At 37.8% G+C, this 20,278-nt stretch overlaps 1 protein-coding gene across 1 annotated transcript in view; it reads left to right on the forward strand.

The window, feature by feature from the left end:
• Positions 1-20,278, forward strand: part of TBXAS1 (thromboxane A synthase 1) — a 269,800-nt gene that overhangs the window by 112,149 nt on the left and 137,373 nt on the right. Inside the window, exon 5 of the mRNA XM_063308553.1 lies at positions 19,595-19,691. Within this exon, the coding sequence (XP_063164623.1) occupies positions 19,595-19,691 (97 nt within the window). The remainder of the gene's footprint in view (positions 1-19,594; positions 19,692-20,278) is intronic.

Raw genomic sequence — 20,278 nt, forward strand, 5'->3', positions numbered from 1 at the left:
TAAACTAAAGAACCAAGCGTCATAGATTACTTGCTCAAGTTCTTCACAGTATGGTGAGATGTATTATCATTGAATTGTACAAATAGAGTCAGGATGTCTGTCTGTCTGTTTAAATTAGAGTACTATTCTCTTCTGCTTCCACTGCATTTGGAAATGCAAATCTTACTGACTTATGGGTGATTAATTGTTTCTTTTTGAGGTGATATGTAAGTGGTTCCATTAATATTCATATTGACATGCAGTTGCTCTGTTGTCATTGAAACACTTGATTACTCATTGCAATCCCAATCTTGGCTGTTTAGAATAATGAAACGTAAGAAATGAAATATCCAAATTAAAAAAAAAAGGATAAAGTCGGAAAACCATAGTACAGTCATCTGTCCTAAGCATATGTATCACCATAGGCCCTCCAGAAGGCTTTTCAGTTCAGTAGTTTTCAGTAGTTTCCAGAAGGCCAAATGCAGTTTAAATAGAAGGTTACTGCAAAATATAGATGCTGCCACACAAAAAAAAGCAGTGCCTAGGAACTTCCATAGTACATGGGGAAATTAGGGCTATGATACAGTTGATTTCCTTTTTAATCAGTTTCCTTTTAATCAATTGACTACTTAGTTAAATCAATTAGTTAAACCAATTCCATTTCCATATCTGTGTTCAGAAGTTTATACTTTAAATTTACTTTGTTTCTAGTGAATTTATGTAGACGTATAGTATACAAACATGTAGATTTTAGCTAAAGCAGCCACTATTTTGTGGCTTGACAACCATTTTGTGAATGGAAAAGCCCCCGCATGACAACCACATCACTCAGAACATGCTCTTTGAATTTCAGATATGTCCCCTGACTAGAAAGACTTCCTCCTTATATGTAATAAGGAGTTGCTTGCTATATTCAGTTTTTATATACCTATATATTTATATTATCAATAATTAACTTTAAAAAAAAGAGAAAAGGAAGTTAACCCAGATGCTTTTAAAGTTGATTTTGAACACTTTAAACTAATTTTTCTAGCTGATTCACCCATTAGAGATTGCATGCCTCTTTGTTATTACAAAGGGCGCCAACATTTGAGTAAATGTACTGTTCCATTACTATGGAGCAAATTGACATAGAAAAGTGTGGAGGTGAATAATACGGGGAGTGCCAGAAGCATTTTATTTGCTAGAAACAAGCAGCACTTGTGACATTGTTCCAGGTTTCTGAGGTGAATTTTTGACAGAAGCTTTCAGGAAATGCAGCTCATACTGGGTAACAAATTGGTTGATGTGACATTAGACCCCACTCTAGAGTGTCTCTTAATGGATCTGGGAACTTTAGACAAGTAAAAATAACAACAAACTAACTACTGAAAATAGAAAAATAACCAAATGCGTCCACCTCAGCTGGATACAGATTAGCAACAAGCTTTTTCAACCGGCTTGCATATAGTTGCCAAGAAAATGGCATGGAGGTGTCCATGAAGTCTCTAGGAGCTGAGCTTGACTCAAAGGAAACTTTGCCTCTGTTATCCAGCCACGAAGAGATGAATTTCTCTTTGGTGAAATCCAGTCCAGCAGCTGCTTCAAACATAGTTGTTAATTGACAGACAGTTTGGCAACTATAGCTAAGTGAGGTTGTGGTACAGTGTTGCAGAACACATTGCATGCACTAGGCCCATCTAGGGCATCTCCGGGAAGGGCAGGAGAAGAGTCCCATACGCATCCCTTGCAACTCGCTGCACAGCTACTGGAATCATACTTTGACTTGTTTCAGTTCAGCTTCCAACATGCCTCCCTGACTTCTCCCTAAGTGACCATGCAGATGGGATTAGGACCTCAGTGACTCCTAAAAACAGGAGTGCACAAATTTTGTTGCCCTTGACCTTTGCTGTCTTGGAGAGCGCTCTCCAAAAAGTAAGCAGGATGTGGATGAAGAAATGGGTGGAACAGAACAAAAATTGAATGTAATTCCATTTAGATTGAATTAAAATAACATTTAATTAGATGACTAATTAATAGTGTATTTACTCCCTGTGTGTGTAGTCATTTCCCTCTTCTGTCACTGCTGAATATACCATTTAATGGCAACTTTTAGAATAGTTCTAGAGGCCACATCCGTGTTTTTTATGGGCGATATACATTATATATTGCATTTCTTTATTTCCCCTCTTGTATCATTGGCAGTTAGTGGCAGTGGAGAGGAAAATTCATTTCATGTCCACAATGGGTAAATAAATGAAATTGTCAAAATATGGAAAACTCTTTGTGGGAGTACTGATATCAAAATCCTTTGAAACTCTGAATCTTGGGCAACAGAAGAGATTATACAATCTACTGAAGTGCAAGCAAAGTGCATTTGCATTTTGCATTTTTATTCTTGGCACACACATTGTTGGTGGGTGTTGTGGGATACACACAGTCCTGTGTACAATCAGTATTACTATGCCTGAAAAACGTTTCAAGCATCATCTCCTGTCACTCAAGAAGCCTTGCTACTGCCCCTTTCTGCAATTCTCTTGGTTCTTCTCAATGCTGGTAATGAATGCTGTGTGGAAGCATAACTGACTTCAAGGGTTTGACATGACAGTGTTGGAGAAGAGGCTGCATTTTATGCATTCCAGATTGAAAACTGCTTCCAAATGAATATGAGGAGCTTTATTTTCCTCCTCTTTCATTGTAATGAATGCAGAGCTTTGAAAGTTGAACCTTTATTATTTTTTTCCCTAAGGTCACTTGAATCGTTTGACCGATACGATCACAATTTGTTTTCTTTTCGTGTGAACTGGTCTCCTTGACAACAGGATGTCAAATCAACTTTTCAGCTTTAATCAAGTCAAAACAATATGGTCCTTCTATTCTGGAAGCCTTCAAGTTCTAGGAAATTATTTCAGCTGAGGTTTTGTAGGTCATATTTGTTCTTCCCCTTCTTTAGATAACCTTTAGTTCTGGGTGTGTGTTTGAAAAATCAGGGCTGTTTTTATATATGGAAGATCCAAATAGAAGCAAATTTCATGTTCAGTGAAACCTAAGAAAATGAATTAGTTACATAACCACCAAAACATCTCGTGAGGGAAATAGCTCAGTGGTGGAATGCATATTTTTTATACATAAATTACCAGATACAGTCTGTGGCATTTCCAGTGTGAGGGGTCAGGGAGTAGGTGATAGGAAACCCTAAGATCTGAAACAGCCATGAAAGAAAATATTGGGTTCAAGGAAAAAATAGTAATGATTGTGCTATTTTTCCTGGAATGTGCCAAAAAAAGACACTGCCCCAAACCCAGGAAAGTCCTTGCCAGAGAAGGAAATAACTAGCTCAGATGAATAGATAACTGGAATCACATTATACTAAAAAGCCAGTTTGGTGTCATGGTTAAGGCATCAGGCTAGAAACAGGGAGATTGTGCGTTCTAGTCCTGCCTTAGACACAAAGCCAGCTGGGTGATGTTGAGCCAGTCATTCTCTGTCAGCCCTAGGAGGAAGGCAATGGCAAACCACTTCTGAAAAGCTTTGCCAAGAAAACTGCAGGGATTTGTCCAGGCAGTCACCAGGAGTCAACACTGACTTGAAGGCACAAAATCAGTCAATCAGTCACAATGGATTGGATTCTCATAACATATTCAACCAACTCCTTCCCCAGGTAAATAAGCCGCATGTTCATTTAGTGCCGTGTATGAGAGATCATAGTGTGCTCTAAAGCATGTTCATTCATATATAAATGTGTGTGTCTGTGTAAAAGTTATTCTTTCCTCTCTTATTATTGGCGTTCTGTAAGCAATTAGGTTATTTTTTTTTTATACTTACATAAATGCTAACCCATCATGCTATTCCATTTTGGAGTAAACAGTGTGATATATAGCTTAGAAAAAAAGTAAAAACAGCAGGCCAACAAAATTAAAGTCCTGAGATAAGAAAAAGAAAAGGAGAAGTAGTTAAATCTTGTTTACACCATCACCAGTCACTATACCTCTCCATACCATTCTATCCCTAGAAATCATCCTTACTCCACAGTGTCCAGCCCCTGCTTGAGAGAGTAGGAGAGAATCTCGCAGTTACTGATCTGCCAGCTGACTGCCTCACTGCTATCTGGCACTACAGGGGCAAAGACCATAAAGACCTTCATTTCCTGCAGAGCCACAGCTTCAGCGGTTTTTCAGGACCTATGTACTTAACTTACTTACTTACTTACTTACTTACTTAGAAGCCTACATAACATCTACACATATTTCTTCCTTATTCTTTTGATTTCAGATTTAACTTGTAAAGGGTCATAAGACTGATTCTTGAATCCTGACTTGAAATGAGTTTCAAGAAGAATCTTTTTTTCTACTTTCTGTCACCCTGTAGGTAACCTGAATAACCCAACATTAGAGAACATTTTTTAAAAAGATAAATGTTATGTACATTAGCTCCATGGAGTCCTGATGTATAAAGAGATATACTGAATACAAGATGCCAGGATCAATGGGATTTTTCCCCATCGTGTTCTTCCTGTTAAATTCCAAGAATGTCTGGAAGCAGAACCCTGGAGTACTGTGTGGACTTAGCTTTAATCCAACAAAACAATAGTGATATTCTCATAGCAAAACAAACTGAAAATCCAGAGAACAGCTGTGTTGTTTCTCAATTGGTATTGGGACCAGCTACATAATCAAGTTTCTTTTTCAGAAAACAGTGAGATTGCTTATACAGCTTAGAATTATGTAAAACCAGGCTGAACTGGAGGGAAGTGGTTGTCCCTTTGTCACTATCTCCCATATTCAGGACAGGGAGGGATTAACTGGTCAAGTGCCCTGGAGAAATATGGGGTAGCAACAAGATCAGAGTTGGCAATATTACAGGTAGTCCTCATTTAGCAACTGACTCGTTTAGTGACAGTTCAAGTTATGATGATGATAAAAAGTAACTTTACGACCAATCCTTGCATTTACATCCTTTACAGGTTTGTAAAGCAAAGAAAAGCTGAAGTAAGATCGTTAAGCACAGTCGGTTTCACTTAGCAACTTCTTCACTTAATGACTGAGTTGCCAGTCCCAATTGAGGTTGCTAAATGAGGACTACCTGTATATGTTTTTTGCAGTGTTACAGTGGGAGAAGAAATGTGATGAGGTAGGTAAAATAAAAGAAATCAATAATTTACACGGCGCCTACCTACATTTCCCATCTCCACCTCTCCATTATTTTTTTCAGTGAAATTGCTCAAATTATATGTTGTATATAATTTATGTAAATAGACTGAATATGTATGAACAGTTGTGTGTGTAAAAAACAGCAGCAACATACAGGAATCTTGCTCACACGGACACTGCATGCAAAACCTGTATCCAATCGAAGTCATATATTAATAAATATATTCTATATATTTACTTTTAATCATTTAAATGTTAAAAAATGTAAATGATATGATTTTTTAGCCCCATCTACTACCTTTTGGAGCGCATTCCCCTGGCTGCCCACCACAAGGCCAGTTATGGCCTTCAGCCCCCCAAGTTTTGTATACTCCAACATAAACCATTTCTTAAGTGTACAAATGGGAGTGTTGGCTTTGAAACAACCCTGCCCTGCGCACTGTCAGTTCTGCGTCAGAGATGGTAAAGGCAGTAGGCTGGACCACTGAAAACTCTGCCACTTCACAAAAGATTAGCGAGACAAAGGCTGTCTTTTTTAAAATGCAGACAAAGCAAGCCCCAAAAATGTCACAACCGAACACGGGTAATAAAATGGACAAATTTCCATGGCAGCTGGGTGGGAAAAACATTTAAAAACACTCTTCTTGCCAGGGTTTGCGAAGATAAAGTACTGTGCATGGTTTTGTTCTCTCCTCAAGCAGGAGAGATGACCTCTTATCTTATTAGGATCACGTTCCTATTTGAAGCTGAGCAGCACAATCCTATTAACAGCTTTCATTATGCATTAATGAAATGGAATACTGATTCAGCTAATCAGCAGCAGCAAGAGATGACATATGCTCACCGATGTAGTTCTGGTAAAGCCTGTTACAATAATTAAAAGTCCAAATAACCTTGGAACACCAGGATGTCATCCACCAAACAGGATACTAATGTTCCATTTCTTAAAGGTAACCCAGGCTTACCAACATGGAAGCCTTCAGATAGGTCAAGTCTATATGATGCCCAGAGTTCCCAGGGAGCCTTACTTAGGTACCAATCTAACAATTACATACTTTGTAGTACAATGTATGTTTTATTAAGTCACTTTCTTTAAATATATCCCTGTCTTGATTAAACCATTTTAATAATTCACCCCTTTCCATTAACGGCATTCTCCCCATATCTGCATAGCATCCCAAATATTTAATTCCCAGATTCTTGTTTTTGTGAGCTCTTGGTTTCATTGTAAGACTAATGTAAGTGGTTTTCTTTCATTAGGTTAGACTTTTATTCATCTAACCTAATATAGTCTGTTCATAAACTGGATTCCCACACCGTGCTAATACATGATGTGGTTTATTTAGTTCTGATGTAGTGTCATGTGTGAACCCAATTGCTGCATTTTGAAAACCATAGTTTATTATGATGTATGAACTAAGCTTTAGTTAGTGTCTTAATTTTAACTGCAGATACATCTCGGATAATTTATATGCAAAAGATGTGCTTTTGTGGTATAGCCCCTCTTCAAATGTGATAGACCTATATCTGTGCACATATCTAGTATGTAAAATGGAGAAATTATTTTATTTGATTTATTTAATGTCAGTTTCTGTCCCAGAGGACTCACAACTGACTTACAGAAGAGAAACACTGAGAATTAAACTGAGTCTCAAAGCAGAGTTATGGAAAAATAGCAGGGAAAAAAAATCTATGTTGCCTGTGTATATTATATTAAATCATTTCCCTCCTGCTGCTACTTGTTTTCAGAGTTCACAGAATTCCACTGGTTCTGGAAGAAATGGGACAACAATCTGCATGTGTGGTTCATTTTAATATCTTCTGAAGGAAGTGTGGTTTTGATTGATACAAAAAACATTTCAGGGCCTTGAATTCCCTTGATGTCTTCCTTCACTTTAGCACATCTTCTCAACTGCCTTTCTGGTCAGTACCACTTTTAACTGTGTGAGTTTTGAGAACTAATTTTCTAAGTGGCGCTGACATTTTTTTTTGGTCTTTAAAATAATACCAAAATATCACGCAAGAGTATTAAAAATGGCTTAACACATGTTCTTCACGTGTTTAAGAAACACTCCACCCATAAAGTGTTGAACGTTGATTGCGATTCTACATGTAGCTTACAACACAATAGCAATTACTGAGTGGCATTAAAAAGCTTTCAGTCTAGAAGTACCCTTGAATTAGCAGCTGTAGCAGAACAGGCTGTTACTTACTGACCCTTAAGTAAGCCGTTTATTGCAGGCCTTTCTGGGTTGACTATTTTTGGAAAAACTGTACGAACAGCATTCATTGAAAGCTTGATTTAGCAGTGTTGTGTACTCGACAACTCAAACTTTTCTTCCTTTTTCAATGCTTTTAAATTGTAGCCATGATAGGAATGTTTTTGGATCATATGGGTACATAAGAACAGCATAGGCTCACTTTTTAAGGCAGAGTAGTCATTACACTGTGGAGTTCTTTGAAAAAAAAAGTATAGTGGAACATGTGCTGATGCATGTCAAAGAGAGAGCTGGAAGAATTGTCTGTGTGAAATCTCATATAAAACTGTTGTTGCAGCCTTGTCTGTTTTCATTACCAGGAAGGAAAGGAATAGGAGAGATGAATGGGTGGGACTATTTTTCTTATACTTCATTCAGTCATCACTGTTTTCTATAGGCTTTGTATGCAGTCCAAATATAACATATGAATACAATCAAATGAAAATAGTTAAGTGTGTGTTTTTAGATAGATGGGGAGGGTTCTAAAAGTTCATACATTTATGAAAAATCCATTTAAAGTCAGTGGGATAGTTTCTTATGCCTGCACATAATGCTGCAAAACCTTTTAGATTGTTGCTTCTTTCCATTACTGTAAGCTGCTAATTTTCATGAGCCAGACCGTGATACAATAAGGGGCAACTGTGTGTATGTAAATCTGAAACAGCATGCCACGTGTTCCTGCCCCTTGTTCTAGCTTGTGGTTCTGATTATTTTAATTGGGGTTAAATTTGAAACTCTGTTCCTGTGATAGTTGTTGATAATATGCAGGAAGGCTTGAAGGCTATGCTAAAACCTCTTTTAAAAAAATTAATGATCTGGAGCCTAGGTATAGCCTATGTGCAAAGCAAGCTTTCTGGATGGCATGCTGCCAGTGGTGCAATTAGGGAAGAAATCCCTTGAATGAACGATCAGTAAAAATAGTAAAAATGCAGCTCTTTACATTATTTGATGCCTCTGAGATGTCTTTTTTCTATTGGCCTGTGGTCAGCACCCTGAACAGGTAACAGCCCAAGCACCGCTCTGGACTTAATGCAAATTTATTCTTTAATCTACTACTGAAAGGAAATCCTTTTTTAAAAATGTAGTTTTCCTTGGTACAGGATAGATATTGAAGTTCTTGGTCTTGAAATATCATGCATTAGAAAACGTGGCCCAATTAATAAGAAAAATGATTCAGCAAAAGTCTAATACCAGAAATACTGGAAAGTTTTTGTGGAATTGCCTAGGTCAAAGGATATGATGAAGGCCTACTTAAAACACAACATGTAGGAAATAGTTGCTTGTTGAGCTAGGTCAATAATTGAATGGAGTTAGGAACTGGGAACCCAGAAACTTAGGACAAGACAAAAGGCGGGAGCAAAGAACAAGTCAGAACTGAAGGGCCCAATAAAAGGCAAGATCAAGGCATAATCATGGTTGCAGGGAAATACTCAGACACAGCTTGCATATCAAACTAAACCATAATGATTCATACAGTGAACTTAAGACAAAACCAAACAATTGTGGTTTATATACTATTAAACTATGGTTTAGCATGCTATGTGAACCAAATCTGGGCAGTGATAGAAATTTGAAAAATAAATAAATCTATATAGGTGAAGAAAAACTGGAACAAAAAGTATTCACTGTCTAGCCTAGATACATGGTCTCTAGGGATGGATAATCCTTCACTGAGAAAGCTACCATTTGTAGTTCATGCACTGACGACCAGATTCAACTGCCCTCTTGTTGAAGAATCAGAATTAGTCCATTAGGTTTCCCTTGACGTAAAGTCCAGTCGAATCCGACTCTAGGGGGCGGTGCTCATCTCCGTTTCTAAGCCTTGGAGCCGGCGTTGTCATAGACACTTCCGGGTCATGTGGCCAGCATGACGACTCGGAACACCGTTACCTTCCCGCCGAAGCGGTACCTATTGATCTACTCACATTTGCATGTTTTCGAACTGCTAGGTGAGCAGGAGCTGGGATTAACAACGGGAGCTCACCCCGCTGCGCGGTTTCGAACCGCCGACCTTCCGATCGACAGCTCAGCGGTTTAACCCGCAGCGCCACCGCGTCCCTCCGAATTAGTCCATAAGCACCTATTATTTCTGAATAACTGACTTGTTCTACATATTACATTCCAAATTATATCCAACAAGATGGTGTGCATGAGTCAGGTCCCAGATGTTTAACTTTTATAAGAAAAGGGCTCTGCAAGCAGGAGGTCTAAGTTCAACTCTTGGCATCTCCAGGTAGGCTGGGAAACAATCCTGCCTGAACCCCAAGAAGGCTGTTGCCTGACCATATTACAATTCTGGGTTAGAAAGATTGGGGGTTCTAACTCAGCAGAAGATAGTTTCCTACTCTGTTTTTCTCCTAATCTTACTCTGAAAGTGTACTAAAATATACTGGAGGGAAAAAATTGCTTAAAGCAATAGTAACACAATCAAAGTGGGAGAGAGGATGTCCTTCACATCTCTCACCCCATAAACTCCTTTCCCTTGTCCTCCTTAGATGTGAACACTACATATATGTGATAAAGTACATCTCTTATAAATAATAAAATGGGGTTAAGTGCACAATATATTTGCCAAGGACATATATTTCTTCACCCAAGAAAAGCAAATTGCCAAACTGTGTTGCTTAACATATCTATAATTATGATGCATATAAAAATAGAAATGTACTTTCCTCCCTGTTTATTATCTGTAAGCAGCTTCTTTGCTGAGTCTTTTACTCTTTTCAGCCTCCCTGTCTCTTGAAATCTTCAGGGTCACATCCATTCTTGAAGCAATTTTAGAAATTTGCCATAGAATGCAATTACCTAATATAAAAATATGAATACAACTTTACTTTGATTAAAAAAAAAAAAAGCCCAAAACATGCACAAAGACACCAGAGGTTCAAAATTGTTGGCTTTGTAAAAACAACCCCCAGGCTTTTCATGTGGCCTGTTAAATCACGTAACATTTTATATTTATATTTTTATTTTATTTTTATTTTTACAAGAAATCAACATACGGCATTGAAGCACTATACTCTGGTGAATTAGTTTTCTGACCTCTGAAATAATTAGGCAAGCGGTAATGGCTGAATATCTATTTTTAAAGGAGTTGATGTGTGCTTTACTTTCTGGGTGTTTCACTGCCTGCTGTGAATGTGGATATCTAAAAATAAGGGACAGGATAACCTCACTCCTTCTGTTTTCTTCAGAAATGAATGACACTTTAGAAAAAAGCATTTTACCTCAGCATGCTTATTCCCCATCTCCCATCTCTTTTAAAAGGACAATTTTCCCCTTCCTTTCTTAGCCAGATAAAAGATAATATTGTTTTCCTTTGCATTTGGTTTTTCAGGTGCTCGCTCTATGGCTCTGCCAGACATCGGTCTAAAGAATAAAACAAAGCATTGTTTTACATCCCTGCTCTTTCCCCCCTTTTTTATTATGATGCATGCAACATGTTTGAAATGCATAGAACTGATAACAGAAAGGCAGATCAAAGCTGTCTGCAAGTTGATGGCCTTGCTATAAACAGAGAGAATGGAGCACAGGTGTTTTCCCACATAGAAGCCACTTCTTTATAGAGTGCTTGTCTGGGAAGTGAGGCAGAACCTGAATGGAGGCAAATGCACTTTTGTATAAAGACTTAATGCCTAATGTGGCATTAATGAATGACAGGAAAAAATTAGGAAGACTTTGGATCTAGTGAGGGTAAGTCCAAGAGAGAGATTAAAATGACAAGGCAACAACTGTGATTATTTACACAATGGCCTGTGATCCTTATTCATACAAGTAACATTATTTAAAATCAGACAAAATATTAGAAAGCACCCCAAGGAAGATTTGTGCTTTGCAGTTAAGAAACTGAGCTCTGAGCTCTGGAGTCCCCTGTTTAGGTCTTATCACCAACTTGCAAGGTGCCTTTGGCAAGCTAACCTTCTTCTTCTGAACCCCATCCTTTGCAGTATATTGATAATCCTGCTGAGCTACTTTATACAGTTGTTAAAAAGGATTAGCAAGATAAAGAGTGCTAAGAAAAGGTATATTAAATGCTCAGAACATTCAAAGACTTCCTCCAAATGCTCATTATGATCAATTCCACTGGGCTATGCAACCATGGAACAATATAGATATAGGAATTTGTAATCCAGAGTGTAGCATGCAAGTAACAATGGCTTGGTTTCTGAAATGATGAATGATCTAGTGTTGGATAGGTTTTATTTCAATTGCATAGTGGTTTTTCTTACTCTGGTACCCTCTAGATGTATATGATTAAGCCTCTCATAGTTGAGCTAATTGGAACTATTATCTTCATCTTGTTGAAGAAGGCTGCTGTTGACTAGGAAGCCTAAGATATAAAAATAAGATACATCACTGACGATTTGAAGATTTGAACACTTTTTTTTGCCAATAAAAGATTCTCTGGATAAATCAACTGGAAACCGACAACAGATTAGCAGACTTGTAATTTTGAGATGGATGGATGGATGGATGGATGGATGGATGGATGGATGGATGGTGTGGGCTGGTCCGTGATGTCACAAAGAGTCGGAAGCAACTGAACGAATAAACAACAATATATTGGTGTTGCTAACGCCAGATCAATACATTGATACTGCTAGTGACAGATTAACAGACTTGTAATATATAACAATATGCATTGATATTGCTAGTGCCAGGCTGCATTTGTTGTCAGTATGATAGTTTCACATTACATTTTGATACAAATCATGGTGTTGGAGTCTTCAGTTCCATCTGAAGAAAGCTATCCTTGACTTGATTCGCCATAGTTTAAATATAAACCCCACTGTTCAGATGAAAGAGAGAATACAAACTAAATAGTAAAATTGAATTGTGAAATAGAGAATATATTTATTCATGTTATAATTTATTCTAGTTTTGATTTTCATTCTTTATTGCCAAAATACTTTTCAGATTTTGAAGCTGGATATCACAGAGATTCAGTAGGACAATCAACTACCTCACTACCTATATTTCTGGCCAGAGAATGTGCCTGACTGTTTCTGTGATGAAGAGAGATCAAAATAAAAATAGAAAATAAGAATAGGGTATAAAAACACTGTTTTGCTAAAAGAAAGAGCTGAATTAAACATCTCAGCAAAATGAGGTATCCTCAATTACTCAATAATCTGGCACAATATTTTGCTAGAAGGCTTCTTATTTCTCAAGCCTTACTGAAAACATTAACATGCACAACATTTCCCCAATAATAATATGCTCACTAATAACACACTCTCTAAATTTTACAGATGATAGAAGGGGCATATTCATAATACCTCCTATTGAGTCCTCCCCATTACACACTTCCAACAAACAATTTTTTCCTTCTGGATACTAGACCCATTTATTCTACCTCTGGCTGTCTGCCACACTTTAAAAACCATAAGAGAGTTTGCACTTTTGGTTAAAGATAGACTAGGAATCCTAATTGTTCTGCAGTTACCAGCAGTTCAAAATATATGTATTTTGGCAGCCAAATTATGAGATGTGCAGGTTAGATTAGATGTTGCATGGTGCCCTGGTATTTGTGCATTGGGAACAAGATGCAAGGCTCCTGAGTCTTAAGATTTAACTTCAAGAGCATGCTGGCTGGGGAATTCTGGGAGTTGAAGTCCACACAGTTGCCAAGGTTGAGAAACACTGTTTAAGAGACTCCCAAGGAGCAAGATGTAACCCTAGTAAATGGCCATTTTAGCAACAATTCTTTTTAAAAAAAAGAATAAGAAGGCACCTGCAAATGTCAAAAATATTGGTAGTGACATAGGAACCAGCATGAGAAAGTCTATAGAAAAATAGAATATGCCTTTTTGGCTATTATTTTCTATAAACAGATTTTTTTTTTTTATACATCAGCTGCTTATGCCCTCAGATCATTTCCTTCACTGCATCCCAGCCTATCTATCTTGGCTAAAGGCTTGGGGGGGGGCACTTCTTCATTCTGCAATGTATATTCCCCCTCTCTCTCCCAGGCTCAAATAGTTGGGTGAATAGAAAAAGCCTTCTAATGTAGTAGGTTCTTGTTTGATTGGATGTGTAAGTTTTTATCTGACACCTCTGTTTTATCTGTGCCCTTGTCTCTCTTTCCATTATGCATTTGGTTTCTTTGTTTGCTTGGAGCTTTATTTTATTTCATGTTTTTTTTTTCATTGCAGCTAGACTTCTTCAATGGTGTATATGCTCCCAAAGGGAAATGTATACATTTTGGTGTAGATGAATGAATGAAGTAGGAGGTCAGTGAAAGTGCAAGCAATATATCTTTTTACTTTTCAATAGTAGCAGACATTTGCCTATAGGAATCAGTTATGTTTGGGAGATGGATGTGTGGGTTTGTTTGTTTGTTTTTGTAAGTATGTGATCTGTGCAAGCTTTTGAAAAAAAAATGATGAAACTGTAGCATCCTGAAGGGTGACAGCTTACAGTGTGCCCATCTAGACCTCTGCTCCCTCACAGTTTCTTCCTTCCTTCTTTTTTACTTGCAAGAAAACATACACAGACCTTAGTAACCCAGCAACGTGATTTGTGGGAACAAAATCTCTTTGGCTCCCTCTTGAGGTGATGTAAAAGAACTGTTCTTGATAAGCAAATATCTTTGATAAATATGGGAAAGAATATGCCTTTGTGTTCCAAACGTAAAACTAACACCTAGCCCATAATAATCTGGATTTCCTCCCAACACCATTCTTAGATTGAGGTTGCCTGCAGAGTCTGTTACAACGATGTGGCTATATCTGAAGACATGGTTGTTCATAAGGCTCAGAGTGATGGAAGTCTCAGTAAACAACTTGTATCTTTGCTGAAAATCCTGTCTGGATTCTTTCAGCCATTCCCTTTTCATCTAGTAGAAAATAAATCCCCCCCCCTCAAATGTGAGATTTCCATGGTTGGGTTGCAGGATTCCTGCACTTACATAGCTCTGAGATGGCCAAGGAATGTCAATGAGCATCCTGTCTTAAATTATACAGTCTTCTCTCAGTTGGCTTCCCACCTTCCAGTTAAATCCCAAGAGAAAACTTCATGATGAAATTCTTCCCATGGGATTTTTTTCAGATCAGGGCATGCAGGCAACCAAGAAAGCTGTACCATGTTGGAGCAAGGAAAAAGCAGCATCCTCATTTTCATTCACATAAACTAAGCTCAAGATATCCCAACCCCCTAAAACAGTTTGAGAATTAGATAGAAAAGCAGAAGCTTCTTGTGTAAGGGGAGACAGGTTTTGGCCTAGACATGTAATACTATCGAGTTCTGTTTACTGAAGTATGCATAGTAGTATGCCTGTCCATTTTCCTGATTCCTCCTGTGTTGCAGGCCATATTTCTCAGGACCATTTATGCATTCTTCCAGGTACTGGAAATATATATCAAGCACAACTGCATCATAATGGTTAGAACTGGGTTTCAGTCTGTGAAGCTCACTAGCAATTAATCTGCACATTGTATTGAATGAATGGTATGTTGCTGAACTTCTCTTTGTTTTTTATATTGTGGGATCATCATTGGGTTTGGAGTTAGCACAAATAAAGATTCCTTCCCTTCTCCTCCTCCAGCAAGCTGTTTTTTTTTTAAAATCACCTTCATAGAAGGCAGGATGTTTTCTAAAAAGCTTCCATTTCTGGCAATATCTCTCTTCATAGAGAATGTATGAGTTGGAAGGGACATTTAGATCATTTAGTCCATCTCCCTGCTTAGTGCAGGAATCTATTGTTCTAATGCAACAGTCTCTGTTGGAAAAATTTCAGCAAGAGCAGGTTGCCTATTCATGTTCCACTGTGTAATAGCTATTAATATCAAGAAATTCCTCCTAACTTTCAGCTTAAATCTTTCCTTTCCTTTATTTTGAACCCACAGGTTCTTGTCCTGTTCTCTGTTTCAACAGAGAACACATCTGCCCTTCCACATGACAAAGTCTTTTAGAATAAGATCACAGCTCTACTTAGTTTAATCTTTTGCAAGATAAACATGCTCAGCTGTTCATACTGTCCTCTTTATGGAGCCCAACTTTGCATTGGCCCTTTTAGCTACTTGCCCATGTTCACCTGGTGGCCCACTAGTACTCTTACATCCTTCTCATAAACAGTGCTTCCAAACCAAGTCTTCCCAAAGCTGTGCCTAGGCGTTTGATTTTTCCCAGCCAGATTCATGACTATATACTTACTACTGAATATCATCCTGGTGGATCTGGCCAGTGCTTTGTCCTCTAACAAATTAGCCAAACCCCCTAACCTGATGCCATCTGTAAATCTGATAACCATCCCCACCCTTCCATTCTCTAGATCATTTATAAAGTTGTTGAATGGCTCAGACCTAAATAGGGAGCCCTGTAGGGCCCCACTCAATACTTTCCTCCAGGACAGTGCAAAACCATTTGTGAGCAAACTTTGTGTGAAGTTGTTCAGCCATTTGCAAATCCAGTGAACTGAAGTATCATGTAGCCCACATTTATCCATCTTTTCTATAAGGATTTCAAGAGAGACTTAACACTTTACTGAGATCAAAGTATCCATAGAGTTCTTTGGTCTGGTCCCTGTTCATGGTACATTCTTTCTGAGTGCTTGAATAAGTGTTGCTTGACAGTCTGTTCTAATACTTTTTCCATTATGGATATTAAAAAAACCTGATCTGTAGGTCCTTGAGTTATTCTCCCTATCCCTAACAAACCAATAGTCTCCTTGACTCATTCATTTTGTTTGTACAAAATGAATCCTTTTTATTATATTTTACATTCCTCATCAGCCTCATTTGATCCCTGATTCCATATCTATGGACCTACAGTAAGTTACCAATCCAACCTCATTAGTTATCTGCCTATCCTTCTGTTTTTATACATCTCCTTTTTTTGCTTATTAGCTTATAAGGGAGCTCACAATTCATTCATAATGGCTTCTTAAACTTTCCAAATTTTTCCTTCTCATGGGGATTGTTTATAGCTGTGATTTTCAGAATCTAATTCTTCAGGATTTCTATCCCTCTTCAACTTGTTTATTTGAGGATTTCATCTCATAGTTAGCTGCCCACTTTTTTCCTGAATCAATTAAAAACTGCTTTCCTGAAGCCCAAAGTACCTGACCAACTTTTCCCATCTTTCCTTCTTTAGATATCTTCCATACAAACATGATGTGGTCACTTTCTGTGAAGGTACCTGACACCTTCAGGCCACTGACCAATTCATCTCTGTTAGTCAGGATTAGGTCCAGAATAGCTGACCTTCTTGTTCCTTCCCTTTTCTGAAAAAATGAAATTATCAGTAGGTATTTCTGAAAGACGAAATTAAAACATATCAGAAATCTGTTGTATTTCCTACATCTAAATGAGTTTTCCAGCTAATATCTGGGTAGCTGAAGTCTTAATTACCATTGTAAACTGCCCACAGCGGTATTCATGCTGGCTGGGGAATTCTGGGAGTTGAAGTCCACATATCTTAAAGTTGCAAGGTTGAGAAACACTTGTTAGATTTTTTTTCCCCCTTATCAGGTTCGTTTCTGAGCCTGGACCAAAGAAACAGGCAGTTGCATGAGATTAAGTTCTTTATTTTTCACCCAAGAGCAAAAGCAATGACAGCAAGCTGTTAGGTGGGCGATCATGCTGGACCCCCTTCCTCACAGTACATTATATACATTCCATTCAATTCCTCCTTTAGAACACCACCCCTTACTCAGTTACCCATACTCCACCTTAGCATCATTCCATATTAGGAATTGTGGAGTCCTTAGTGCTCTCTGAGCCTTGTTGTTTTCTTGCAGACGTTTCATTGCCAGACTAGGCAACATCTTCAGTTTTAGGAAGTTTCAGTTCAGTATTAGAAATTTCCTTCCTTCACTCTATCTTAACGTCATTCCATATAAGGAACTTCCTTCCATCCTTGCTAGGGCCCCTTGACTGCTATTAAACAATGCCTTTCCTCTGGAGAAGCTATGATTGGAATGTATACCTTACCTTCTTTCTGTGGGCATAGCTACTGTATCTATCAAGGTCTGTTAGAAAGGAAGAATAAGAAAGCCAACACAGCTGTCATGGTTTTGGAGCCATAATAAAAGTGCAAATGTTTCTAATATATTAATACTAAATATAAAATATATGAATATGAAATATATTTGTATTTAAGTTCTCTCTATATAAAATCTTCTATCACACTGTTGGTATCACTTCTGTTTCTTACTCATTTTAACCGTAACCATATACTTTCAACAGGACTTTTATTCAAGGACAAGAATTTCTTCACCAGCATATTGGAATTTTTTCATACAAAGTCATTCTGATTCCCCTTTTCTGTTTCCTTGGAACAAGCAGAAGATACAACTTGTATTTTCCACTTTTCAGTCATAACTCCCATCCTGCAAGCCTTCTGTGATATCTATCAGATCATATTTGCTTGTGTTAAGATTTCTAGTTCTTCCTGTTTTTTACCTTATACTGTGCATTACTGAGCAAATTTATCCCTTTGTTTTCTTTGCTCAGACTTCCAGTCTGATTTGGAGTTCTGCAAGTTTATTTCAGAGTAAAAAACTAAAGAGTGGTCAGCTGGTTCCTGCATCTTTATTTCAGAATAAAAAACAAAGAAAGGATTAGCTTCATGCTACATGTTTAACACAACATATAACTGGACACTGGATGTTTCTGTGCTAATCACATCAGCCTGGCCAACACCACAAAGTTGTTGGTTGATTAAATAGGGAAGCGTATTCTGTAGAGGAGGGGCAATGTGGAAATCCAATAAATAATGCCACATGAACACATTAGGACAGAAATAAAATTGTGTTTTACTTGAGGGGTAGAAGAGAGAAACAGTCTCTTTCCACGGCCTAAAAGCAAAATTGGATATAATCATTAAAACTTACACACCCTGTCTTTTTTGAGCACACTTTGCAAATCCCTTTGAAACAATTCAAATAAGAGTTTGAAAGGAAAGCAAATTACCTTGAATTATAGGAAAAATATTTGTGGTGTTTACCTATGATGAGATTGTACTTAGCAATCTCTAAAAGCCAAAACCATCAGCCTTCCATCTGAATGCTCCTGTGCATCCCCCCAATCATGTCTATTTCTCAACATCTTTTACTTACCAGTTAAGGCTGGGGCAAATATACTCCAAATATGCTGATGGAGAAACCAGAGAAAAGCATTTGAAGTAACAGCCACTGCTGGAGGTGAAAGGAAATAATAGGTTCCTTTGTACTTTGCTTTTTCTTCATACATCTTTTCCAAATTGCAGATTGCCTAAATAAAGGTGTCTTCATGTAAAAGGCATTTTGCTCATTTTCCTTGCATGTTTTAAAATTCATTTGTGCTTTGTTATGCTTTCCATTGGCAATTTTTTTCAGCCTCTTTCCCTGAAGTTACTGAATTCATCATGATGGCACCAGAAGTTTCTACAATTAACTTCATTGTAGGTGGTCAGGAAGACCTGTTTTGGGTGATCCAAGGATGTACATCCATTTTGCTCATTCCAGTATATTTTGAAATAAATGTAACATCTGTTATTCAGGTTTTGTCAAGAACAGTGTTTCTCAACCTCAGGAACATTAAGATGGGTGGACTTCAACTCCCAGAATTCCCCAGCCAGCAAGGTTGGGTTATGTGCTGTGTAGATTACTTGTTTATTTGGTAATGTTCATAGTATGATTGACACTAAGGTGAACTGTGCTAGACCCTGTTGATAGACCTTTATTTATCAGTTCTAAACATAAGCAACATAATGGTTGAGTTCACTTGTTGGATTAAGTCCTGTTTATAAAATTATGATTTCTGGAATATATTATAGTTGACGGGGTCCTCACAGCATGCAAAACCAAAAAGAAACAAACCACATCATGCTTTAGTGTGGTATGGGAATTTTGCAATTGGGGCTGTAATGAAAACATAGCAAAAATGCTAATTAATATTTTATTTAGTTTTCCTGGAATAGGAGAATAGGGGCTATCTCTCCCACTCAATCTTGCCTCCAGAAGTTGATATATAGTTCCATAGAAATCAAAAGAAAAGTCAAGAATGAAATCCTTTTTCTTAAGGTCAAACTGGATTCTTCACTACATTATAATTGTTGTGCCCACCATACTTCGGATGAATATTGAGCAACTCCTTTCTCACTGTTTTGGATTTAATTGGCTTCAGTTGAAACTGTATGCTTGTGACTTCCTAGCATTGCTATGTCATGGGAATCCATATATCTACCTCCTGTTTACTTTAGTCATTAATGGAATATCCTTTTCTGTTCACTTGTAACCTAATACAGGTATTACATTGGTCATCGAATGTACATAGTGGTATCTGAGCCAGATATGATCAAATGTATCTTAGAGGATGACTTCAGAAACTTTAGGAACCGAATGGTAAGTAAGCAGATTAACATTCTTGTTCCTTCTCTTTGATTCCCTGCTTCATGTCCTAATATTATCTTCAGTGGCTCTGGTCTCAATGTCTCCAATTCAGAAATACAAATTGTAGGTCTTTTCAATGGTGGCCCTGTTCTCAACAATACCCTCCCCAGTAGTTTGCCTGGAATTTACTTGGGCATTCTGACTAAGTTTCCAAAAGTCTGTATCTTACCCCTAATTGTTGCATTAAAACTCATTATTGAGGTTTCTGGGATTTTTGCTTTCTTGATAGTTCCCTGTTGCTAGGAGCTTGGCACTGAGCTGGACATTAATGGCCTTCTGAAATTCTCAGCCACGTTTATGAGCAAAGAAACGGGATGGACAGTTTCCCTAGATAAAGGAGGAATTCTCTATTGACTTCTCAAGCACAGGTGAAGGGACAGTAGCAAAACTACTGAAAAAGCTGAACGGAAGGAGTTTCTCCATAATGTTTTCTTTTGGGATTTAACTGTAGCAAGCAGGTTTCTGGAGAGGGTACAGAAAAGACAACACATTTGTGCACGTCACACTCCACCTATGAGAATGTCTTCAAAACTCCTTTG

The sequence above is a fragment of the Candoia aspera genome, chromosome 7 (assembly GCF_035149785.1).
Source record: "Candoia aspera isolate rCanAsp1 chromosome 7, rCanAsp1.hap2, whole genome shotgun sequence".
In the NCBI taxonomy this organism is placed as follows: Eukaryota; Metazoa; Chordata; class Lepidosauria; order Squamata; family Boidae; genus Candoia; species Candoia aspera.